Source organism: Ambystoma mexicanum, chromosome 8 (genome assembly GCF_040938575.1).
Source record: "Ambystoma mexicanum isolate Mex_15411 chromosome 8, UKY_AmexF1_1, whole genome shotgun sequence".
Lineage (NCBI taxonomy): Eukaryota > Metazoa > Chordata > Amphibia > Caudata > Ambystomatidae > Ambystoma > Ambystoma mexicanum.
In genome coordinates, this window is record NC_090929.1 from 1358420412 (window position 1) to 1358445643 (window position 25232).

The 25232-nt window shown below is 50.9% G+C and overlaps 1 protein-coding gene across 6 annotated transcripts in view; it reads right to left on the reverse strand.

The window, feature by feature from the left end:
• Window positions 1–25232, reverse strand: part of MKI67 (marker of proliferation Ki-67) — a 231321-nt gene that overhangs the window by 89938 nt on the left and 116151 nt on the right. For all 6 annotated transcript variants that reach the window (XM_069611472.1, XM_069611471.1, XM_069611470.1 and 3 more), the window contains 3 exons: window positions 20728–20837; window positions 8915–9083; window positions 1603–1722 (listed from right to left, as the gene is read on the reverse strand). In XM_069611472.1, coding sequence (XP_069467573.1) covers window positions 1603–1722; window positions 8915–9083; window positions 20728–20837 — 399 coding nt within the window. The remainder of the gene's footprint in view (window positions 1–1602; window positions 1723–8914; window positions 9084–20727; window positions 20838–25232) is intronic.

Consider the following 25232-nt stretch of genomic DNA (forward strand, 5'->3'; position numbering starts at 1 on the left):
ACTCTTCTAACACTACTCAAAAATATTCTAAATGTAACAGTGATATATTAAAGCCAGCAGCAACCTAGCTATTGAAGCCACCTGAGGGCGTAGGTAGTGCCTGTATGACATCCCGAATGGGTATTTGCTGACAACCAATTGTGTATTTTTGGAGTGTATGTGTGTGTGGTTTTATATTGCTCCCTTCTGAAGGTGTATTCTGACTGGTAAATGCATAGTTTACTCAAGAAACCTTGTGTGTAAGTTTATTTGAATACTTGCCACTGTGATCTGTAACTCCCTTACAGCTCACATTGACCCCTTCTTGAGAAAAGCCTGGCTGCTCCACACGCTACCAACCTGTGTAGCGCAGACCTAAGCCAAAGGTTTGGTTTCTATTGCCAGGAGGTCAGGGTTGTTGTAGTGCACCCAAAGGGTACTGCATACAATCTTGCCTAACAGAGTCCAAGGCCGGGAACGAGCAATCACATGAGGGACCTCTTCTGAAGCCTCCTGTGGCCAACAGGCACCTGGGAGGCAAGACACCAAAGGTAAGTGAACCAAGTATTGAAAAACAAAACCGGGAGCAAGTGGAAAGCTTAAAAGTCTCTGCGCTGGCTGCCAATATCCGACACCATCTGTGCGGAAAAAGGGACCGAGGTGCACCACCGGAGGGCGAGGCGCTCACGCCCAGCGCTACACTAAATTTAATGGGGAAGCTGAATTTTTCACTGCCAACTGTTCCGGTACATACAAGTATGAGCAGCACATTCACATAAACAGATTAACAAGAACCTCTAGTAATACAGGTGGACGAATTGGTTCCTTCACTGTGCAAATGAAGAAACTAATAGTTCAAAACATTACAATTCATGTCTTCTCTCCCCTTTCATAGTATTTATTTTTCCTTATGCGCAATGTACACTATTATGGTTTTAAAGCAAGACACTTTGAAAATGCGATGCCCAACGGGCGAAACTAAAGGCCAAGAGGTTGTCCTTGCACTAGCCAATGAACTTCATGCAAGTTTATTTATACAGCAAACACTGACTGTGCGTGTAGGTCAGTGAAACATTGAAATCACACCTCACATAAGTTAAACGGATCAATGTCTAGTTAATGGCAAAGCGTATAACATCTTCCTGTACTCTGAGTAAATCCTTCCAAGGGCGCATTTAAGGGGTCATTTAAGTTTAAACAATACCGATACTCGCACCAGCAAGGTCGAGCAGCATACAAATCCTACTCTCGATTCATAAAATCTCACCAATGCAAGTAAGCGAGCCTTCCAGTTTTAAATGCCAACAGCACTGACAGGGAACCTGCATCTGGATCCCACAAAAGCATATGCTTCTAATCAGGGAGCTGACCTGAATGGACAGAGAACTGCTAAAACAAGCAGACAAAAAGGAAAGGTCTTAAAAACTCAAGGAGCAGGCATTTTGAGTATGATATTGCAAAGTGCAATAGCATGCCAAGAAAAGATGCAAAGCACTACGACCACCAGCTTGTCCTAGATAGATGAAAAAGGCATTACAAAAACTGGCGGCGCAAGCCAAGTGTTTTTGCAACCGCTTTATATGTAAACCTGCAAATCAGAAAAATGTATTAAATTGAACCAACCAGACTCTTCAGGAGTTCGCACGATGGATGCTTCGTTTGCTGTGGATGTAGACACTCTAGAGGCACGCAAACTTTTCCTTTGCTGCTCTTTAGTTGGGGTCTTGAACATTTCCATCATTCCTTGGAGAGAAAAAAAAAATTACGAGTTTGACAGTAACATTTAGAACTAGCAGTACCAATTATAAAGGGCACAAACCAGCAAAGTCCAAGATTCAACTTAACGAAGAGCACTCAAAACCAGGGATGAATGGAGGGGTGTGGTTCATGACCACCAACCTTTCACAAGGATAAAAACAGTATTGGTGATTGCATAGACAGCCAAACCATCGAATGCCTTACCATTGAAAAATGCATTAAAAAAGCATCAAATGTTTTTAAAATGGAAAGGGTTTAGTTTAAAAAAAATTAAGTTATAAAAAGGGGTTGCCCCCCACCCCATAAAACTTTACAAATGCATGCAATGCTTTTGATGCATTTTTTTCCAATGGACTCCACCCTGGAATCCCTGTCGACGCAGTAGAATCTTGTGTGCGTAGAACTCCTCGTAGCAGCCCTGCAGATGTCCCACAGGGGTACACTAGACAGGAACGCAGTCGTTGCAGCGATCGCTCAGGTGGAATGTGCTCTTGGACGGCCAACTGGTGACAGTAGGTGAAACGGCCGGAGAGCAATCTGGAAATTGAAGCCTTGGACTGGGTGCTCCCATGGTTCACAGGGCCAAAGTTCAAAGAGCTGACAAGTTTGCCAGAAACTTTGTGCGGGTCATAAAACACCAGCGGTCTAGCAACATCCAGAGAGTTCAAAGTCCTTTCAGCTGGCGACGAAGGAGTTGGAAAAAACACAGGCAACACCAAGGGCTTGTTTAGATGAAAGTCCAACGGCACCTGGTCATGGAGGGGTGCGTCCGGAGCACCACTGTTCGTGGAAAGTCAAGTAGGGTGGTTTACAGGAGCGTGCCTCACCCACTCGTCGTGCTGAGGTGATGGCCGTGAGAAAACCCCCCAGCCCCCCCCATCCCCCGACAGAAACTTAGTGGAACAGAATGCATAGGCTCGAACGGAGGTCCCAGGAGCCTATTAAGTGCCACATTGAGTTCCTATGCTGGGGCCGGAGCCTTCACTGACATGAATAGAATAGTCCCTTGACAAATTCCTTGACCAACTGGTGCGACCACAAGGAGGGCAGTCCTGGGGATCTCGTGTGCAGAAGATATCCGCCAGATAAACGAAGGCGTGAGCCAGCCCCAATTTGGCAAACTACAGCAAATATGGACGTACCCGAGGGGCCTTGACCGTCAGGGTTGTTCTTCAGGGAACGACACTAAACAGCAAATCGCTTCCACTCGAATCTGTAGCATTTCAAAGTAGACTATGCTCTAGCCTTGGCGAGAGCATCCTTGCATTCCGCTAGATCTTAGCCACCAAATTCTAACGCTGCAGGAGCCAGGCCTTCAGGTTCAGAAACCCTGGATAGTGATGAAGAATGGTGCCTCCTTCCCTGGCGAGAAGATCGGCGACCACTGGCAGCCGACTAGTTGGGACGTTGACATGCTGAGAAGGTCCGGGTACCAGATCTGCCTCTGCTGCATCGCAACGAGTATCATCAAGCACAGTCTGAGTTAACTGATTCGAACAATGGCAACGGAGGAAAGATACAAAAAGAGGCCTTCACAAGGGAATGAGAATGCATCCCCCCCATGCTCCCCTGCTGGGGTACCTGCTGGCAAACCTCCGGCACTTGGTGTTGTCGCCGTCGCAAACAAGTCGCTCTGGGTATTGCCCCATTTGAGGAGTAGGTGCTCCACTAGGTCCTGACAAGTTCCCACTCGTGGCAGGAACAAAGCTCCTTGCTCAGAGTCGGCAACTGTGTTCTTTACACCTGCCAGATGAAATGGGATGAGGAACATCCCTTGGACAACGGCCCAGTGCCACAAGTCCTGTGCCTCAGAGTGCTGGGGATCTGGTGCCCCAGTTTCCAGATGTAAAACATTGTGGTGGTATTGTTTGTGAAGACCTGCACCACTTTGCCCCTGAAGGATGGCAGGAACGATTTGAGGGCCCAAAACACTCATAGCTCCAGAACGTTGATGTGCAACATCTTGTCCTCCGGCAGCCACAGGCGTCTGGTGTGGGCTCCCCATCCTTCCAGGGAAGTGTCCGCCGTGAGCATCTCCTGGTGTGGTGGGGCCTGGAAATCTGCACCTATGGTCAGATGCAAGCGCATGCCCAACCACCTTCTAGTTCGAAAGAACCTGTCGAGCAAGATCCTGTCCTGAACTTCCGGACACCTGAATCCAACGGGCGTCGAGAACTCCTGCAGTGGGCACATACATAATCTGCAGAGTCGGATGAGATAAATGCATGACATCAAGCCGAGAAGAGACTTGATGGCCCTCACTGTGGCGATCTTCAGAGCTAGCAGCCGTTGCACCTTGCCCAGGATGGTTGCTACCCTCTCCTCCGCCGGCACCTGCCATGACAGTGTTGAGCCGGGATTTTAGGAACAGCACGTCCTGTGATGAGTCAATCAGGACTGTGCATAATACACCTAGAACCCCAGATTAGTCAGTAGGCAGACGGTCCTCACGTGTGGTCAACAGTTATGTCGCTCAAACTGGCCCTGATGAGCCAGTCCAAGTGCAGGTAGACGTGAATCCCTTGTACTTGTAGATGGCCCGCTACCGGTGCCAGACCCTTGGAAGACTCTAGGCGCTGACTTAAGCCCGAAGGGCAGGGCCTTGGAATTGGTAATGCTTCCCCTGGATGACAAGTGCAGAAACATGGTGTCCTTGGTGAATGGGGATGTGGAAATAGGCATCCTCCAGATCGAATGACAAAAAGTCTTCCTCTTGTAGCTGTCCGAGCACGTGTTGAGTGACCATTCAGAACTTCTGGGACGTTATGTATTTGTTTAGTCGCCGCAAATCGAGAATGGGCCTCCAGCAACTCTTTGGCACGAGTTAGTACCTTGAATACACACTGCGGCCCTGGAGTTGCGTTGGAACTAGCTCTATCGCCCCTTTCTTTAGCATGGCCACGAACCTCCAGCAGCAGCTGAGGGACGCGTTTTTCATGTCAGGCCACTGGAGGTATATGGGACCGTCCCATTGAAACACCATAGTGTCCCCTGGCGAGAGCTTCCAGCACCCAATGGTCAGTGGAGCTGGTCTTCCACATGCTGATGAAGTTCGCTAGCTGGCCTGCCACTGGGGTGCACGGGTGGGGGACCAAAGTACCGGCCAGTTCATTCTTGCTAGGTCGCCGGGCTGCCTTGGTGTTGGTTTCCTGGGCCGAGGAGCTTGGCGGTAAGAAGAGGAGCCCCTGCCGTAACCCTTCAAAGACCAGGTAGACTTGCCTCCTGGAGGAACGAAAGGACGGTCGTAGAGTGCCCAGGGCACGTGTCATCTCCACTTTGATGGCCTGTAGAGACTCATCCACAGCCTTCCAGAAAAGATGGTCTCCGTTAAGGAGACGTCTAAAAACCTGGACTTGTTGAAAGTTGGTGGCCTAGAGCCAGCCACGGCGGAGAAGGCAAACGCCATGCCCATCTGGCGGAAACCAGCGTCCGCAATGTCCGTGGCCACTGATTAGACACCAATTTGCCCTTTTGAAGAATCTCCAACGCCTGACCTCTCATTGGGGAGGAAGAGGTGGGAGCTTGAACCACAGCTCCCAGTTGTAGTGCGCTAGGATAGTGAGTGTGTTGATGGCCTTGATGGTAGTCGCTGCAGAGAGATAACCTGCCTTCCCAAAGCATTCATTCAATTTCATTCCTTTCCCTTGCTGTCCGGAAGGGTGGATGCCGCCGAAAATGTAATCCAACGCTTTCTCGGCTGCTGCAGAAACTAGAATCCAGTGGCGGTTGGGCACGCAAGCACATAGGTGGAGTTTGGCACCCTGTACTTCTCCAAGCGGACCCTCTTCACTGGGCCCATAGAACGGTTCTTCATAAGCGCCAGTCCTTCACCCCAAATGTCATCCAAGAGAGGGACTCTTCCTCTCGAAGCGCTGGTTGAAGCCCTCCTCTGGAACGAGTTGGAGGTGGTCCGATCTAAGATCATCGCATGGAATGAACCTCTCGTCCAGCAGAGGATCTGGGAGGAGGTGACGGAAGGTCTCCCATCCTGTCGTAATCTGTGCCTGACTCAGTCTCACCCGTGGGGGGCAGCAGAGAAGGAGGCGACAGATGGCAGCAGCTGCCTCTTCCTCTAGGATGGAGGCCTCTCCACCCCCATAAGCGGAGCGGTCAGCACCAGCGCCACTGGAAGAGTGACGGCGGCACCGCCAGCATCCTCTTCTGTATCTCAGATACAAGTGTATGAAGGATAGAGAAAATGTCCATTGAAAGATCTCTAGGTGGCAGCTGTGGTGTAGGAGTAGGGCCAGGGCAACGGTATCTTACTCGCAGCTCTTGTTGTAGGGCACGACTTTTGACATTTCTTTTTGCCACCATCCTCCTGATGGTCTGAGGTAGACTAGTTCCTCCTCCTCAGCAGAGGAGATATCCATGCCCTGGAGAACTAAACGCCCATACCCTTTTCTTCGCATCCAGAGGGGACGGTCTTTGAGAGCTGACCAACATCTTCTCCTGGGTCTTTAGTGGGCTGTAATGAAGACTCCCTCCTGGCAGGGAGTGACTCATGCCTTCGGAAGGGCGACCTGCGGCTCTGCCCCCGCTGTCTTCGAAAAGGGACGCTACCACCACCTCGATGGAAGGAGCCTCCTTTGTCTGGTGCACCTGGGCTTTCACAGCCAGATCCCTTGTCCTGCTTGGCTTTCGTGGTCACCTCAGAAACCTTGTCCTGCTTGACCTTCATCTTAGGGGCCGGCTCGGAGGCCCGGTCCCCTTTGGCCTTCTCCGCTGAGGGTAGGCCAGACGCCGTACCCAGTTAGGTCTTCTCCTTGGTTGTCTCCGGGGCCACCTTCAGCTTGCCCAGGTGGAGACTTCCTCCTGGATGAAGATAGAGCGTTGAATGGAGACCGATGCAGCTGGGGAGGTCGAAGGCGCCCTGGCTGACCGAGGAGCCTGCTGCAACAGCGCTCCCGACGGTAGCGGATTCTGTGCTTGGCCTTTTGTTGGACCCGGTGGGAGGGGCACCCTCAAAGGACTAGAAGCCCGCTCAGCTTCCCCGGATACAGGAGATGCATGCTCCTGGGAACGATCCGGTGCAGAGACATTGGCCTGCCGCCGCCACTCTAACGTGCGTTTCGAGAGTTCACAGCAAAATGCACAATCTTCCTCCTTATGCTTTGGGTACAGGCACTGGGAAGGTTTGTCATCCAAGTAAAGATTCTGCAAACTGCAGTCAGAACAAATCTTGAACATGGAAGGGGAATCTGTCTCGTCCGACATGATCCAAGCAGTGTAGGCCATGAAGAATCTTCCACGAAGAAACTCAACAAAATCCACCCACGAGGGGCACTGAAGAAATCAGAAAAACTGGTCCCCGTTAATCGGAAGGATGATTGATGGGGCGCAAGGCTAGATTGACTGAAAAATAGAGAAACTCTTACAGAAGGCAAAAAACACTGATGGCTAGAGAGCTAAGCACGAGGACTCCAAACACTTGAAGATGGCAGTCACAGGCTGGGGCAGTATGACCCAGAGCACAGTGATTGGTTGCTAGGAGAAAGAAAGTTCAGAAATGAAACAGATTTTTCTTTTACCGAGGATTCCCAGCCTGAATACTGGGAATCATCATGAGCATGTGAATCCACACCAGACTCCATGCTGGAGAAGAGCTGGGGTCTCCAAGGATGAAAGGAATTAGCACAGACATGAGGTCGCTCCCTAATACCAACTCAGTCTTGAGACCGATCTGTCCTACGATCACGAGTGAAAACTGCAAAGTTGGTGCTAGCCATTATCTCACCGCGACTAGACTATTGCAACTCCATGTTAGGGAAGCTTGCAAGGATTGCATTTACAAATTGCAGAAACTTCAAAATGAAGCAGTGTACGCATAACCTATAATATTGCACATAGAGACACAGCAACCATTGCTTAGAGGGCTTCACTGGCTGCTACCCCAGAATTCTCGTTAAGTTGAGACTGGGACACAAATGCCTTTTTGGGATTGCTCCTCGATATCTAAAAGGAAAAATTGGAGATGTACAAACCTAGTATGAGTCTGTGCTCAGAGGCCTGCATCCTTAAGGTTAACCGGTTTAAAAGTTTGGGGGGAAACGGTCATTCCTTCCCTGTCCGGGTAGTACAGGCTTGGAATGAGCTCACTGAATCATTAAGGAAATAGGAAAACCACTCTTACCTTCAAAAAACTCCTGAAGACTAGACGGATTACTTAGGACAGAATCCAGCTCATCTGTTTTGTAATGTTGTCTTTGTCTAGTGTCTGTCTCCAGTAGCACCTGGATGCCCGTGGGCTTTGGCACTCAAGTCCTACACCAGTTGGACTCTATACATTCTTACCCACACTAACTTACAGTACAAAATCTGAAGATGGCCGACCGGGGAGGACCTCAGGGAGGTGTACCTATTGGCTGTGGACATTATCACGCAAAACGACTAAGGGCACAAAAGTGACTAAAGTTATCATTAAGTTTGAACTGCTCTATGTTAGAGGATTCCCAACCGGACTGGGAATATTCAGAGCATGTGAATCTATGAAAGGTACCATGCTGGAGGATTGAAATTATCAGCTGACTATTTTCAGAAGAAAAAAAAACGTCCTGCTGATCAGACATCAAGATAAAAACATTACATTTAGATAGCAGTATAAAATGCCTAGCTTTTACTTGGGCCAAGCACACCGCATATGACTGGTTAAAGCATTGGAGTACAATGTTCCCAACAGAGCTTACAGCCACTCACAGGAGGCACCACAGCCATTTTAAACACATTCAAATAATGTATTCCCCATTACTGCCATAGTGTACCGAGCTTTAGCATAATTAGCTTCTGAAGGTTTCCAGTAGCATGGGGAAAGGAGCATTTGTCTGGGAACAAAAAAATAAAAGTGTACATACCCAACCAGTCAAGACTTGCATGCAGTGGTGACATTTGCAGAGCACTTCTCTCCATGAATGCAATTCTATTTAGTTCCACGATTAATGAAATTATCAGCAAATAATTTGAACAGTATTACATGACCACCTATTTAAGGAAATATTGTAGTACCTTGGCATCAGAAGTCTTCTAAAGTGCTATATATTGTCTGGTCCAGTACCACAAGGCAGACCACATGAAGGTAAACAAATAGACCCAGAAGTACATTCAATCATAAATGTAAACATATATAACAAGTTCAGACTACAGAACAAGTATATAATTACTTAAGTTTAAAAATGATTACCTGTAAAACTCTCATTAACATCCCGCCTTTGCATCATGGAAAAATGTTTTACTACCCTTGGAGTGTGTCCAAGGTTTACAATTCGAGAATGAGCCTTTCCAATAACAATTGTAGCTGGTGAATCAGCATGGCCTGTACCGACGTTTTCATGTAATTTTCGCACTGGGGTCTGTTAAAAGGCAGAGGAACAAAGTTACAAAATCAAACAATTTTGTATGCATAAAATTGTCATTTTAAAAGGGCTAAAGGTTGGCCAACCACACATTCCCTTCCATTGGATATCTAGTCAAGCAGGCTCTGGGCACCAGTCATTACAGATTACAAGGCATGGATTTACTTATGCAAGCACTTGTACCTCGGTACAACCCTCAAAGAACACCAGAGACTTAGCACAAAACATGGGGCAAGTCTTGAATGATGTTCAGAATGAATTTCTATACTCTATTAGGTAAGAATTTGTGCAGTCCAACTGGTTTGTGACTACACATGACTTCTCATGGCATTGGTAAGGAACAAGTTAGTTACCTGTAAATATTGTTCTCCAGCATGGATTCACATGTCCATGAATATTCCCAGTCAGGCCGTGAATCCTCGGTAAAAGAGGAACAGTTAACTTAGTTTCTGTCAGGCGAAGGCCCCTTCTCCCTATACAGGACGGACCCACTAATCTAGCTGTGCTTTAGGGCTGCACTGAACTAATGGGACTCGCAAATCTAGCTGTTTCTCACCATGCAGGACTCCTGAAATCGAGGCATTCAGCCACACTGATTAGCTGTAAAAACAATCATACATACTTAACTCACATCACTAAACCACATCTCGCACTGCAAGCCGCACTCATTTCACCACAGCGTAACAAAACTGCACCAGCAGCACACGAGGACCGACATTGCGCAGATACTCGCACCAAAACTCGGCGCACGGTGTACACCGAGATGAAGCTGCCAACAGAACACTACTCCCTCTTCACCCTAACCCATTCTGCCTTGTCCCTTGCAGATCTGCCGTGGGACCAACTCCGTTGGTGACGGTGCGCAGTACAAATACTGTTAACATTTCTCCTCTAAACCAATCAATGAACTCTGGGTAATACTGCCCGCAGCCAATGACTGCTCTATCCCCAAGCCCCTCTGGCAGCCATCTTCAGATTTGGTAGCACGCAACATGGCAATATGAGCAAGAAGAGGCGCAGCATGGAGGGTTCACATTTGAATCCATGCCAGACCTATGCTGGAGAACAGTTAGTTAAGTTACGTGTTTCTTCTCCAGCATGGGGTCTGACATGGATTCACATGCTCATGAATAAATACTTAGCAGTACACACATGCAACCAGGGGAGGTCGCAAGGCTCAACAGAAGCAAGGAACAAGTTACTTACCTGTAACTGTTGTTCTCCAGCATGGGTCTGGCATGGATTCACATGCTCATGAATATTCCCCGTCGTCAGGCTGGGAATCCTCGGTAAAGAAAAAACCAGTATCAGTTTCGTTTCTGATCTGTCTTTCGTAGTAATAACCAATCACTGGTCTCTGCGTCATACTGACCACAGCCAATGACTGCCCTCTACCTAAGCACCGCCTCTGGCAGCCAACTTCAGATTTGGAAGCACGTGAAGTGGCAGTATGACCAAGTGAAGAGCCGCAGAGGGGTAGGCGGGAGGGTTCGCATGTGAATCCATGCCAGACCCATGCTGGAGAACAACAGTTACAGGTAAGTAACTTGTTCCTTCTCCAGCATGGGGTCTGGCATGGATTCACATGCTCATGAATAAAGAATACATAGCAGTACACACATGCACAACCACGGGAGGTGGCAAAGGCTCAACATTAAGCATCACATCAACTCAACATTAAGCATCTTACCTCCTCACCAGGCTCACCTCAGGCGAACAGGTTGCGCAGCACTGCTTGGCCGACCCTGGACTCCTCCCTGGAATCCCGGTCGACGCAGTAGAATTTCGTGAAGGTGTGCGTCGACCTCCACGTAGCAGCCCTGCATATGTCCAGCAGGGGCACACCAGATAGGAATGCCGTGGTAGCTGCGATCGCTCTGGTGGAATGGGCTCTCGGACGGCCAGGCAGCGGTCGGTTTGCCAACCGGTGACAGTACGTGATACAGCCGGAGAGCCATCTGGAGATGGAAGCCTTCGAGAGAGCCTTCCCCTGATTGACAGGTCCAAAGTTCACAAAGAGTTGTGACGTCTTCCGAAAACCTTTCGTGCGGTCCACGTAGAACTTCAGCGCTCTAGCTACATCCAGCGAGTGCAAAGTCCTCTCAGCCGGCGACGAAGGCGACGGGAAGAACACAGGTAACACCAAGGGTTCGTTGAGATGAAAGTCCGACGGTACCTTGGGCATGAAGGAGGGGTGCGTCCTGAGCACTACCCTCGTGTCGTGGAAAGTCAAGTACGGGGCCTTGCAGGAAAGGGCCTGGATCTCTCCCACTCGTCGTGCGGAGGTGATGGCCACGAGAAAAGCTGTTTTCCACGATAGAAACTTCAACGGGGCCGAGTGCAGAGGCTCGAACGGAGGTCCCATGAGTTTGGTCAGTACCACGTTGAGCTCCCACGCCGGGGCCGGAGCCTTCACCGGCGGGAACGATCTGAACAGTCCCTTCATGAACTCTTTCACCAGACGATGAGACCACAAGGACGTCCGGCCCGTGGTTCTGGTGTATCGGGAGATCGCAGCAAGATGAATCTTGATGGACGCGTGTGCCAGACCAGCTTTGGCCAGCGTCAGCAGGTACGGCAGCACTTGGGGAGCCGTAATCCGTAGAGGGTTAATCTTCTGTGCGTGGCACCAGACAGAGAACCTCTTCCATTTGTGTCCGTAGCATTTAAGAGTCGAGGACGCCCTGGCCTTTGCAAGAACCTCTCTGCAATCGGCCGGTATGTCGTATCCTCCAAACTCTAGCGCTGCAGGAGCCAGGCCTGCAAGTTCAGCGACTTCGGGTCGTGGTGGAGGATGGCGCCTCCTTCCCTGGAGAGTAGATCCGCGTCCGCCGGCAGCTTGATTGGCGGGGACGCCGACAAGTCCAGAAGGTCCGGGAACCATATCTGCCTCGGCCACGCAGGTGCGACGAGGATCATCCTGCACCGTGACCTCTTGAGCTGGTTGACGAGCCGGATTAGCAGAGGCAAGGGAGGGAACGCGTAGAGGAACAGGCCCTCCCAGGGGAACGAGAAAGCATCGCCCATGCTCCTCGTCTGGGGAAACCTGCTGGCGAACCTCCGGCACTTGGTGTTCGTCGCCGTCGCGAACAGGTCGATCTGGGGTGTGCCCCACCGTCGGAAGAGGCGATCCACCAGATCCTGCCGTAGTTCCCACTCGTGGCACGAGCGCAGCTCCCTGCTGAGTGAGTCGGCGATGGTGTTTTTTATCCCTGCCAGATGAAACGGCACCAGAAGAATCCCTTGGGCGACGGCCCAATGCCACAGGTCCTGCGCCTCCTTGGACAGCGCTGGGGACCTGGTTCCGCCCTGTTTCCTGATGTAAAACATGGTGGTGGTGTTGTCGGTGAAGATCCTCACCACCTTGCCCTTGAGGGACGGAAGGAAGGACCTGAGGGCCCAAAACACTGCACGGAGCTCCAGGACGTTGATATGCAGGGACTTCTCCGTCGGGAGCCAGAGTCCCCTTGCGTGCAGATTTTCGGTGTGCGCTCCCCACCCTTCTAGGGAGGCATCCGTGGTCACAGTCACCTGGTGGGCTGGGGTCTGGAAGTCCATGCCCGCCGTCAGATGCGCGCGGGTGCCCCACCACCGTATCGCTCGTCGGAAACTCTCGTCGAGCTTGATCCTTTCCTCGAAGCTGCCCGTCGTCTGGATCCAGCGCGCATCCAGGAACTCTTGCAACGGGCGCATCCGGAGCCTGCACATGGGAATGAGGTAGATGCAGGAAGACATCATCCCGAGGAGGGACTTGATGGACCTCACCTTGGCCGCGTCGGCCACCAACATCCGTTGCACCTTGCCCAAGATGGTCCTGGTCCTCTCCTCCGACGGGGAGGCCAGAAGGGACACTGTCGAGCCTCGCTCCCAGAAACAGTGCGACTTGCGCGGGCACCAGGCGGGATTTGGCGTAGTTCACGGAGAATCCCAGGTCCGTGAGGAGTTGGACGGTCCTTGCCGTGTGGACCACGGCGAGCTCCCTCGTCTTGGCGCGGATGAGCCAGTCGTCCAGGTAGGGGTAGACGTGAATCCCCTCGCGGCGCAGCTGCGCCGCCACCGGTGCGAGGCACTTGGTGAAAACCCTGGGTGCCGACCGCAGTCCGAAGGGAAGGGCTTTGAACTGGTAATGACGCCCTTGGACCACGAATCTGAGGAATTTTCGGTGCCCCTTTAGGATGGGAATGTGGAAGTAGGCATCCTCCAAATCCAACGACGATAGGAAGTCTCCTTCCTCCAGCTGACCCAGGACGTGCTGGAGGGTGACCATCCGGAACTTCTGCGCCTTGATGAACTTGTTCAGGCGTCGCAGGTCCAGGATGGGGCGCCATCCTCCCGTCTTCTTCTTCACGAGGAAGTAACGCGAGTAGACTCCGGAGCCCCGAAGCCTCTTTGGGACGAGTTCGATGGCGCCCTTTCTGAGCATCGCCTTTACCTCCAGGAGAAGTTGAGGGACGTGAAGTTCTTTCCTGGCCACGGGGGGGACGCGCGGGCACCTTCTTTGAAACTCGAGCGCGTGGCCCCGGGCCAGGGCGTCCAGCACCCAACGGTCGGTGGAGATGGACTCCCACACGCTGACGAAGCCCGCCAGCCGGCCTCCCACCGGGGTGCTTCGGTGGGGGCCCGACCCCACGGCCGGTTCAATCCTGCTTGGACGCGGCCTTGCCGCCTTGGCCTCCTTGGCGACGACGGCGGGGGCCGCCAGACTTGCCTCGTCCTCTGTAGGCCTCTTGCGAAGACGAGCGGGCCGCTTGACGGTAGGAAGCGAAACCGCCGCCGGAACCTTTGGAGGCACCCTTGCCTCCGCCGCTCCGAAAGGGCGTCCGCCGTTGCTGCAGTACTCCAAGGGCCCGGGCCGTCTCAGTATCCGCCTTGATGGCCTGAAGGGAATCGTCCACTGTCTTCCCAAACAGGTTGTTCCCGTCGAAGGGCATGTCCAGGACCCTGGTCTGGACGTCCTGCCGAAAGTCCGTAGCCTTGAGCCATCCGCGACGTCGAAGGCAAACGCCGTTGCCCATCTGGCGGAACCCAGTGTCGGCGATGTCCGTCGCCACGGTGATGGCGTGGTCCGAGGCCACCTCACCTTCCTGCAGGATCTCAAGGGCCTCCGCCCTCTTGTCGTCCGGCAGAAAATCCAGCAGGGGAGCTATCTTGTACCAGAGTTCCCTGTCGTAGCGGGCCACGATAGCCAAGGCGTTGGCCGCTTTAATCGTCGTCGCCGCCGACGAGATGACTCTGCGTCCCATGGCATCCAATTTCTTTCCCTCGCCGTCCGGCGGGGAAGTCGACGTGGAGGCCGCACCCCCCCCCGCTTTCTTCCTGGCCGCCGCGGAGACGACGGAGTCCGGGGTAGGCTGCGCCCGGAGGCATAGGGGGGCCGAGTCCGGGACCCGGTACTTTTTCTCGTACCGGTCTCTTTTCGCTGGCGTCGTGGAAGGGTTCTTGAGGAGGGAAAGGCCCTCATCCCAAATGTCGTCCAACAGAGGCACTGCGAGGACCGTCTTCCTCTTGGTCTCGCGCCGTTGGTAAAGGAAGCCTTCCTTTTTCTTCTCCTCAGGGCAGAGTTGGAAAAGCTCGGATGCCCTGGCGATCATTGAGTGGAACGATCCAATCTCGTCGGGCGGAGAAGCCCTGGTGGGAGGCGACGACGGAAAATCCTCGTCGTATGCCTCGTCGTCCGTACCCGTCGCTGCCGTGTCAGTCCCCGTATCATCCCCTCGGGTGGACGGGGAGGAGGGCTGGACGGGGCGCGACGGTTGAAAAGGAGGCGGTGGATGGATCCTTCTTTTCTTGGTAGGGGGAACACCAGAAGGTCCCGGTTCTGGATCCCCCGACGGGAGAGGTTCCTCCGTCGGTAACGGTAGTCTCGTCCTTATCTCGGAGCATAAGGACTGTATAGCCAACAAAATGGCCGCTGAGTTGTCTTGCGGCGCTGGCAGAGGGGAATCCGACGGGCGAGCAGGGGCCCCGTCGGTATCCTCGACGATGTCGTCGTCGTCACCTGCGTCGGGGCCCATTCCGACGGGTTGGTCTTGTTCCACGCCTAGGCCGTGGCTTAAGACCTCGATCAGTTCCTCTTCTGAGGTTGAGGCCGAATCTACGACGGCGCCCTGCCCCCCCTTCTTCCCCACGGAGGGTTTCACGGGGGTCCTATCGATGGGCACGAAAGAAGACTCCCTCCGAGGAGGCAGGGAGATTCTGGGCCCCGAGGCCGCCACCACTGGTGCAGCCTCCACAGGCTGGGCCAGGGCCGCCGCGACCGTTTCGATAGAGGGCTTGGTCGAATGGATCAAGGCCTTCACCACCTTAGGTGCGCTCACCGCCTTATCCTTGAGGGAGGGGGCACTGCCACGCTCCTCCTCTGCCTTAGAGCTCGACCGGGGTCTCTCCAGGAGCTTCGCCGGGTGCTCGGCCTTCCTCTTACCCGACCCAGAGCGTTGGCTCGTGGTTGATGGTGCCGGGGAGGGTGCGCCCTGCCTGGCGCCCGTAGAGCCCGACCGTTCGGCGCTCCCGGTGCCAGCGGACTCGCGGTGCTTGGCCTTATGTTGGGCCCCCGTCGCCGGGGCGCCCTCAAAGGTCTTAGAAGACCGCTCAGATTTCTTCTTCTTCTCGCCAGACGGGCTCTTACCCTCCAGCCAGCTGGCGAGACGTTGATGGCGGTCCTTCATGGTCCGTTCCGACATGTTGCCGCAAAACGCACAGTCCTTCTCCACGTGCGTCTTGTCCCCATGAAGGCAGTAAAGGCAGAAAGAGTGTTCGTCCTCCTTGAAGACGTTCTGCAGCTGGCATCCAGGGCAGGCCCTGAACAGCTTTCCGGGCGTCGAGCTTCCCTTCTCCTGGGCCATCTCCGAGACCGGGCCTGAGAAGCTTCTGGAGTCCTCCGAAGTGTAGCTCGACGAAATCTTCACCCTTGAGGGGCACAGATGAATCCGACACGGGTCCCCGTTGATCGGATGTAGGATCGGTGGAGCTTGAGGCTCTTTTGACCGAAAGAATCGAAGTTTTTGTGAAAAAGCGCGAAAAAATAGCACTAACGCTCGAGAGCAATAGCACGAGGATCCCAACACATGAACGTGCGGTAAAAATCTGAAGATGGCTGCCAGAGGCGGTGCTTAGGTAGAGGGCAGTCATTGGCTGTGGTCAGTATGACGCAGAGACCAGTGATTGGTTATTACTACGAAAGACAGATCAGAAACGAAACTGATACTGGTTTTTTCTTTACCGAGGATTCCCAGCCTGACGACGGGGAATATTCATGAGCATGTGAATCCATGCCAGACCCCATGCTGGAGAATTACTCTTACCTACGGAACAGGCTCACCTTCAAGCAGGTTGCGTAGCACTGCCTACCCGACCCTAGAGACTTGTGAAGGTGTGTGTAGACCTCCACATAGCAGCCCTACAGATGTCCAGCAGGGATACCCCAGACAGGAACGCTGTCGCAGCAATCGTTCTAGTGGAATGGGCTCTCGGACGGCAGGGCAGCAGTCGGTTTGCCAGCTGACTGATACAGCCGGACAGCCACCTGAGATGGAAGCCTTGGACAAGACCTTCCCATGGTTCACAGGACAAAAAGTTCACGAATAGCTGAGACGACTGTACGTGCCACAAAACTTCAGAGCACAAGACATCCAGTGAGTGCAGGCTCCTTTCAGCCGACGAAGCTCTCGAAAAACACAAGCAAAACCAAAGGCTCATTGAGGAGGAATTCCGACAACATTCGGCGTGAAGGAGGGGTGCGTCCGCAGCAGCAGCACCCTTGCATCATGAAAAGTCAGATACAGCAGTTTGTAGCGTATGGTCTGGATCTCACCCACCTGGCAGATGTGATGGCCACAATGAAAGCATGAAAACAGTTTTCCATGATAGGACCTTGAGAGGGACCCAATGAAGACTTGATGGGAGCGTGCCCCGTGTCTGGCATGGATTCACATGCTCATGAATATTCCCAGTCATCAGGCTCAAATCAGTTTCACTTCTGAACTGCCTTTCTCCTAACAACCAATCACTGATTTCTAGGTCATACTGTCTCTGCGTCATGCTGCCCACCAGCCAATGACTGCCCTCTACCTAAGCCCCTCTGGCAGCCAGCTTCAGATTTGGTAGCACATACAGTGGCAGTAGGACCAAGAGAAGAGCTGAAGTCAGGAGGGTTCACGTGTGAATCCATGCCAGACCCATGCTGAAGAACAGTTACAGGTAAGAAACGGGTTCCTTCTCCAGCATTTGCAGCTTTACTTTCACAAGCCTCACAGCTTTGGGCCCAAATGTTATTTTCTACAAACTAACATTGTACAGATCTTTTGTGCCATCTAAAAGTGCCTCAGCTCCCCTACACTTTGTTCAATTGACATTGACCGTCCTGGCTCCCTGCAGACCGACACATTGACTGTTTAACTGTCCCTCATAGGTGGTACATAAGTTACTTGTATTGCTGGGAAAGCATTAACCTATACCTTTGAGGGATTGTAAAGTACTTACCTGTTGAGAACATGTTAACCTTTGTTTCCTTTCCCAACCTTTTCAAAACCTCAGTATTGCATGCAAGTGTTAAGTGATATATCAGTGTCCAAGCAGTTGAAGTCACCTCAGGGTGGCGTGTGCTCCCATAAGGGTATCTACCTGCTTAACTTCGGAGGAAGTGCATTTCAGATGGTTACATATTGCCCTTTGTAAAAAAAAGTCAGGCTTAAAACTTACTGAAATCATTATTTTACTATACAAGTGTTATTTGGATACTTGTAACTGGATCTCTATGTTGCATAGAGCTCACAATTACCCCTCTTGAGACAAGTCTGGCTGCTCACTCTACTAACTTGTGTAGTAGAGACCTATACCAATAGTTGGGGATCTATTGCCAAGAGGTCAAGGCTGGTGTAGATTCCCCAGGGCTACTACATCCAATCTTGCTGCCGCGCCCCCCCCCCTAACCCCTCCTTCCAAAGACAGACAATCACCTTCTCCAGTGTGCTAGCAGACTTTTCCAAAGTAACTGCAGTTATTTTGCACCTCAGGGACTGGACACCTGCACTGCAAGGTGCTACCTTCAAAGGGTCAGCCCCATTTGCCTTTTAAGAGCAGCCGCCACAAACACCACACCAGCTCCAGCGTCAAAAACGTACCCGCGAAGATTGGGCCTTCTCAATCCACTGCTTCTGGGACTTCTCCCGCAGCTCAGCCGGGTTGAACGATTTCCTTTTTGAGGAGCTCTATTGCCAGCTGGCCACTGCGGGACATGCTTCCGCAGTGACCCTGGTGGACCCAAACTTGCAGTTCTTGGCCTTGTCTTGGGCCCCCCATGGATGAGGTGCCCTGAAAAGACTTGAAGACCACTCCATGGACCATCCGGTCTTGGGCGAGTTATGACCTTGCTTGGAGCACGAGGCGGAGGCCTTGGCATTCAGCCAGGCCACCATTCTACTGTACCCGTCCGTGTTCTTCTTGGAGAACCCAAGGTATACCTCACATTCTCCTTCATTGTGGTCTGGATGCAGACAGTGGAGGCATTGTAGGGGTTGTCGTCAAACACATTCTGTAGCCCGCACCTGGTACAGGGCCTGAAGAGCGCTTTTGTTTCCTTCTCAGTCATGGTCAGAGGGCGCAAAGTAGGCCTGATTGACTTCTAAACTTTAGACAAGCCTCGCCCTTGAGGGTTGCTGAAATTCACTGACAACGGATCCCTGCTGTCAACAGAAGCATAAGAGCTCACAGGCTCTTTTGGAACAAATATAAAACCCTTTTCCACAAAAAAACCACGAATAATGTAGAAGTAGCTCGCAGAGCAAACGCGAGGAATCAAACACTGAAGTGTGCAGTAAAAATCTGAAGATGGCTGCCAGAAAGGGTTTAGGGCGGAGACTCATTGCGTGGAGGCAGTATGACCCAGAGGACAGTGATTGGTTTCGAGGATGAATACAGTTTATAAGTGAAACTTTCTTTTACCAATATTCCCACCCTGACAGGAACTATTCATGAGCATGTGAATCCATGCCAGACCCCATGCTCGACAAGTATGGTTTTATGAAGCACCACTTATGCAATGACCTGCAGGTACTCCCAGGACAACAGAGGCGGTAAGCAGCAATGGCCACTTGTTCAAAATAGCAGATGAGCCTCATGGCAAGAAGAAAAGCTGGTCCTGCAAGGCCGTTTGAAAAGGTTTCTTGTTCTATTATAAGCGGAGCATCTGTGGAGTCCCAACAAACAACTTGGAACGGCAACGGTTTTAAAGTAGACCAGTGTCTGGCTAGCCTAAAGTATGGGTTCTGGGATGGTTGAGAACTTCTAGAGGCAGGAACTTCGTACAGATGTTGGGACCAGTTCCCATTGGTCCAAGGGATAAAAGCACCAATGAAGGTCTTGCGATCTGCAATGGCAAGGTTGTGCAGGGCAGGTGAATAAAGGTCTGATGGCGATCTTCCATCCACGAGTTCCAGGTCTCCTTCCAAGTGGTCTTTTCAACAATGCTTTAATGCATGGCTACAGGAGCCTTTTTATCCAGAATCCGGGATGGCGTACCCCAGCCCACCAATGGCAAGGATTTGCATCATTAAACTGGCAGGGTACAAAAGAACTTTAAAATTAACACGGAAAATCAATCCAGGAGAGGAAGGATAAAGGCAAGACGGCCAAATGACAATTGAAAATCTGACATCACAGCTATTTTAGAGTATATGGTACTCTACATGGCATTAAGCGGTTAAAAAGGCAAAATGCACAATGCTACAAAAAAAGAAAACAGTAACAATAATATTGCTGCAACCAGCCCATCCTGGACACAATGCGAGTAACCACAAAGTAGCTAGAAACAAAGCTACGGGGACACAAAGTGGCCCCACTGCATTTCACTGAAGGGGATGCATGCAGGAAAAACAATCCAACTATACAAAGGAGAAGGAGTGCGTGCAAGAACTGTCCCTCAAACATGAGCTTTGCGAGGTAAGTGGGGCAAAAAGGTTTTCCAAAGCCCGGAACAATTCAAAACAAAAAGGATGGAGTTCTGATGTCTTATGGGAAAGCAGCCCAAAGTAAAACATTTCCCAATGTTGGCCATCTGAGCTTAAAGCACTAACGCCAGCTACATTTCCTGCCTCTTTGTGCTTTTTATAACCCTATGGTTTGCATAAATATAATGCATCTTACAATATAGTGGATTGATGGGAATGAATTAATTTCTGTGCTAGCATTTTGTGGCCTGAATAGGACAATGCTCTACTCCTGTCCCTTCTGATCCCTTTGCTCGTGGGCTTACAATTAGGAGCAATTAGTCTTCATATTTTTTTTTTAGAGTTTAAACAATTCTTAAATACATGTGCCAATAACAGTAGATTTCAAAACACAAGTGTGGTGAAACTGGTAGTAAATATATTCCCCCGCCTTCCTTACCCCATGTGAAAAGTCTGACAGCTCTGCCACAACTAGAAGTTCGCTGTGACTTGGTCAGGACCCTGCTTCTATTAAACCGCTCCACATTTTGCTGTGGAAAAGATCCCTCTAGGACAGTGGCATCTTCAGGAAAGGGTCTCAGAAGCAGAGTTATCTGCAGGGACTTCGACCTGATCAAAGATAGGGTGGGACTGGGGTGGCAAGCGTGTGATCATACACAAGTAGGGCCTAAATATAGTGAGCCATAGTGATAGCTTACCTTTGTTTTTGTCAATTTTTTCTTGACGACTTTAAGTCTCATTCGATTCTTGATTGTTTTTTGTGGTTTTGCAACTCCAAGTTTCACTATGTCTGCCCAGGTTTTTGCAACTAAGAATTGGTATATACAAACACAAAAACAAGAAAACAAGAAAAACACCATCCTTAGACAAGGTTAAAAGGAGCAAAATGAAATACAAAGATGCACACATTAACACCATTATTGCTAGTCTTTGAAACTTCAGAATCATTGGATGTTCTGTTGTAGGACATGACATAATGCACATCCCTTAACGGTGAGGGAGTAGAGGGCAGCGACATGCATATGCAAAAGTAAATCAATGCCTCCTCCAGATACACATTCTTCTCTGCCCAATATCTTAGATAACTAAATTTGCTACAAAAAAAACCATCACCCCTTTGTAGTGTTAGTCCCTCGGTCAACTAAGAAAAGGAACAAGTTACTTACCTGTAACTGTTCAAGCATAGGGTCTGGCATGGATTCACATGCTCATGAATAAAGTACAAGTGAACAGGTCGTGTATCACTGCTTCGCCAACCGTGGAATCCGTGTTAACGCAGTAGAATCTCGTGAAGGGGTATTATATTTTGTTATTTATAGCGCTCTTTCCTCACGTGTGGCCTCAATGCGTTTTCCTTGGTTGGAACACCCTTGGTGACTGTAGTTGTGGTTAGAGATTGTAGGGGGATAAGATTAGATGCAAAGTTGCGGCTGGCAAGGCTCGACTAAGCAGCCCAGTAGAGGTCAGAGACGTGGGTGGTCTGAGGGTTAGAGATAGATTGCTGTTGTCGAGGAGTGTGTGAGGCAAGCTACACCAGGTTCCTTTCGGGCGATGGTCGCTGTATGCTAGTGGCAGAGGTGGTGGGGTACGTCCGGTGTTCGTCTTGACAGCTATGTGTGAAACTAAGCCGGATGGGCTTAGCAGTAGACATGTTCTATTGTGCATGGATGATTGGCTGTATCTGCGGCAGTGTCCATGCTAGCGGTGTGAGCTATATGTTCCCTAGGCTGTGAGATCACTTATTTGTCCAGGTTTAGGGTGGAGAGTCCTGTAGCAAAGGGCCTAGGTTTCATACTGTAGCTGTATCAGCGTATAACAGAGGCGGAGTCAAAACCTAGATTAGAGGATCCTGTACAGCGGGAGAAAGGCCTATGTTTCAGTGTAAATGTTTACGCATTTGGCAAACCTAGTTCGAGGCTACACCTAGATTTCAGGATGCTGTATCAGAAGAGGTGGGGGGCGGGGGGGATGGAGGCCTGTGTAACGTTGCAACACGATTAGTCATAGTAAGCCAAAAACGGAGGCTGCACAAAAGTGTAGTCCTGTATGGTGGGCATTCGGCCCATGTTCCGCAGTGCATGAGGTCTCCACATAAAACAAATTGAGGGGGCTACCCCTAGATTTGTGTAGGTGGAAAGGGGCCTAGACTTGAAAATCTGTAGGTTTCAGCCCATTGTAGCGTAAGAATTCACATTGTCAGTCATCGATGCTTGTTGTACCTAGCTTGGGGATAGGTTCCTGGTGAGGGAAATTGTAGTGTTGGGGCTTCTCGGGAAGAGCGGTGTGGGTTAGCAGTGGCAGTGAATGGTTGATTGTGTGCGTGTGCCAACACGGGCCACTTGTTAGTTGTCCCTCATGTGGGGCGCAGTGAATGATGCGAGCGTGGCCACAGCAAAGGCTGCTGGCTTAGCTCTGGAGCTTGTTGCGTGGGAATGTTGTGGGTGGGTTGATGGTGGATCAGGAAATGCCACAACGCAAGCTGCTGGAGTGCTGTCCGCAGGCAGTGTTGAGCGGTATGTGGTGGCAGATGAAACCGCTGCGAGAGCTGCCGGCCCCTGAGTTGTGAACAAAAGCAATGGAGAGTTAGTGGTGTAGCAGCAGGGTGCAGTGGTTTAGGAAAGTATTGGGAAGAGCCAGGTTTTAAGGGCCTGCCTGAATTCAAGGTGGTTTTCAATGTAGACCTCCACATAGCAGGCCTGAAGGTGCACACCAGGCAGGAACGCAGTCGTAGCAGCAATCGCTCTGGTGGAATGGGCTCGGACTGCAGGGCTGTGGTCTGTCAACTGGTGACAGTGAGTGATACAGGCGAAGAGCCACCTAAAAATGGTAGCCTTGGACAAAGCTTTCCAATGGTTCACAGGAACAAAGCTCACGTCAAGTTGCAACGTCTTGCGGAAACTTAGTGTTTGCCACACAACCTCAGGGCATGCGCCACATCCAATGAGTGCAAACTCCTTTAAGCCTGCAACGAAAGAGTCAGGAAAAAACCAGGCAACACCAAAGGTTTGTGAGATGGAATTTATTTGGATGTGGCATGAACGAGGGTTGCATCTGCAGCACCACCCTCGTCTCGTGGAAAGTCAGATAATGCCACTTGCAGGACAGGGCCTGGATCTCACCTACCATCCAGGCAGAGGTGATGGCCACGAGAAAAGCAGTCTACCACAAAAGGAACTAGAGAGGCGCTTGATTCATAGGCTCGAAGCCCCTCACACCCTCCTCCCCCCAGCCCCAATGAGCCTCGTCAGTATCACATTCTGTTACCACACCGGGGCAGGCACAATCACAACAGTCCTTTGAGGAAATCCCTGACTAGATGGTGTGACCAATGTAGACCGTCCTGGAGATCTGGTGTAGTGGGAGATAGTCACCAGACGCACTTTGATGGAGGCATGCATGTTAGGCAAGATTCACAGATCTGGTAAATCTTCCTGACCTGGGTCAACCCCAAACCTTTTGGCTTTACTAGTGGGATATTTCTCTTTAATACATCAGTGAGTGGGAACCTTTTTCCACACTCACAGAATCTTTACTCTTTATGGGGGTCATTTGTTTGACTCCTGTGTTTTTAAAGTTACTCTTTAATAACTTCGTGGCAATAAGTGCCTGTTGCTGGGTTGCCCCAGGGGCTCCCCTTTTAAAATGCTCTGGCTAACCTTCAGAGAACTACAGTTCACATGGTTAGAAAGGATCTTTGGATCCTTGTTAGGTGAAACCAGCGCACCCCACCTTATGTGGAGTGCTGGATAGATACAATGCATCCCCTTTCACTAAAACTAACAATTCTGTTCCAGGGACACCGCTTACCTTCAATGGCTGGTGGCAGTAATTCCTTGTATTCATTTGGTGCACCCTTACTGCAGGCTGTGTGCACAGCTGCACTAAAGGCACCCAAGGGTGCCCGTTTTACCAAAAGGACCCCGTCTTTTTTCACCCTTTTAGTATTGGTCCTTTCTTGTTCCTTCTCCGACATTCAGGACGGGAAATTCCTGTGTGATTATCCCGTTCGGCAGGGCTCCCCACCCAGGCTCCAGTTTGAGGGCAGGAAGCAAGGGAGGAGTCCAAAACTCCACAACCCTTTGTCTTCCTCCTTGCCTGAATGGGGCAAATCCCGGTGGGGGGCTGGCTATCCAGATTTGCCCCTTGTAAAATGTAGGGAGAGAAAGCAGAAGTTGCAGTTCCTGATAAATACTGCAAATCTGGAAGTTGAAGACAAGTCAACCACTGGAACTGAAAACAAAGGATGAAGGAAATGTGGCGGAGAATATTTCCAGTGACCAGAGAACCTGCTGTATAACCGAAGCCTGCTTTAGCCCTTCCTTCCAATCGACCTGAGGACTCTGAAAAATACAACCCTGAACCAGAGCCTGGTGAGACCCACTAGACATGACCTGAAATTTGAGCCATCCCACACATTGCTCCGACCTTGCATTGCAATACCCCAATACCTCAAGCCATTGTGCGGGAATTCCAAATCACGCTACACTTTGTGGGCCTCCTGATGGATCTCCAGAGTCACGAATAGAGTCCGAAAAATTCCAACAGAGTGCTGAACCATCGTAATGACGAGAATTCAACCGCAATTTTCTGTCTTCTGTGCTCCTTGAAAAGGCACCAAATCACCAGAACTGCATTCAGCCGCGAGGAAAACCTTGCCTTCAGCCTTCTCCACTGATCCCTGCTGCAAAGTTCCTTCTGAGGTCTTGTTTTCAGTTGCCACAACAAGGAATCCATTGAACGGTTATTCGGCTGCAGATCCTGAAGTCCTACTGCTACAAAATCTTCAATGCTGATGTACTGTGTTGACTTAGTATCTTAGTATCTGTGTAGCTGTGGGGAGTTCTGTGATGGTGAGGCCTCATCCAGTCCACCTAGCCCCCACAGCTAGAATCCTACTAGGGTGTATCCTGCGAAGCCCCTGGACCCTCTAACTCAGAAGTAAAGTACTCACCTGTTTGCCCAGTCTGCCTATGGAACTTTGCTACTTAAGAACCTCTGACAGTCTGTTGGTCACTAGTCTCTAGTGCCCCCCCCCCCTTCTGCCACTGAGAACAATCATGCTCCAAGAATAAGGGAAATACGGGATTGGGCCTTTTGCCCCTCTGAAACTTGAGGCAAACCATCTCCGGTTCAGGAAGCACCTCAAGACCTTCCTCCTACCTTACAATTTCCTCTGCTGATCTCCTGCCTGAACTTGTTACCC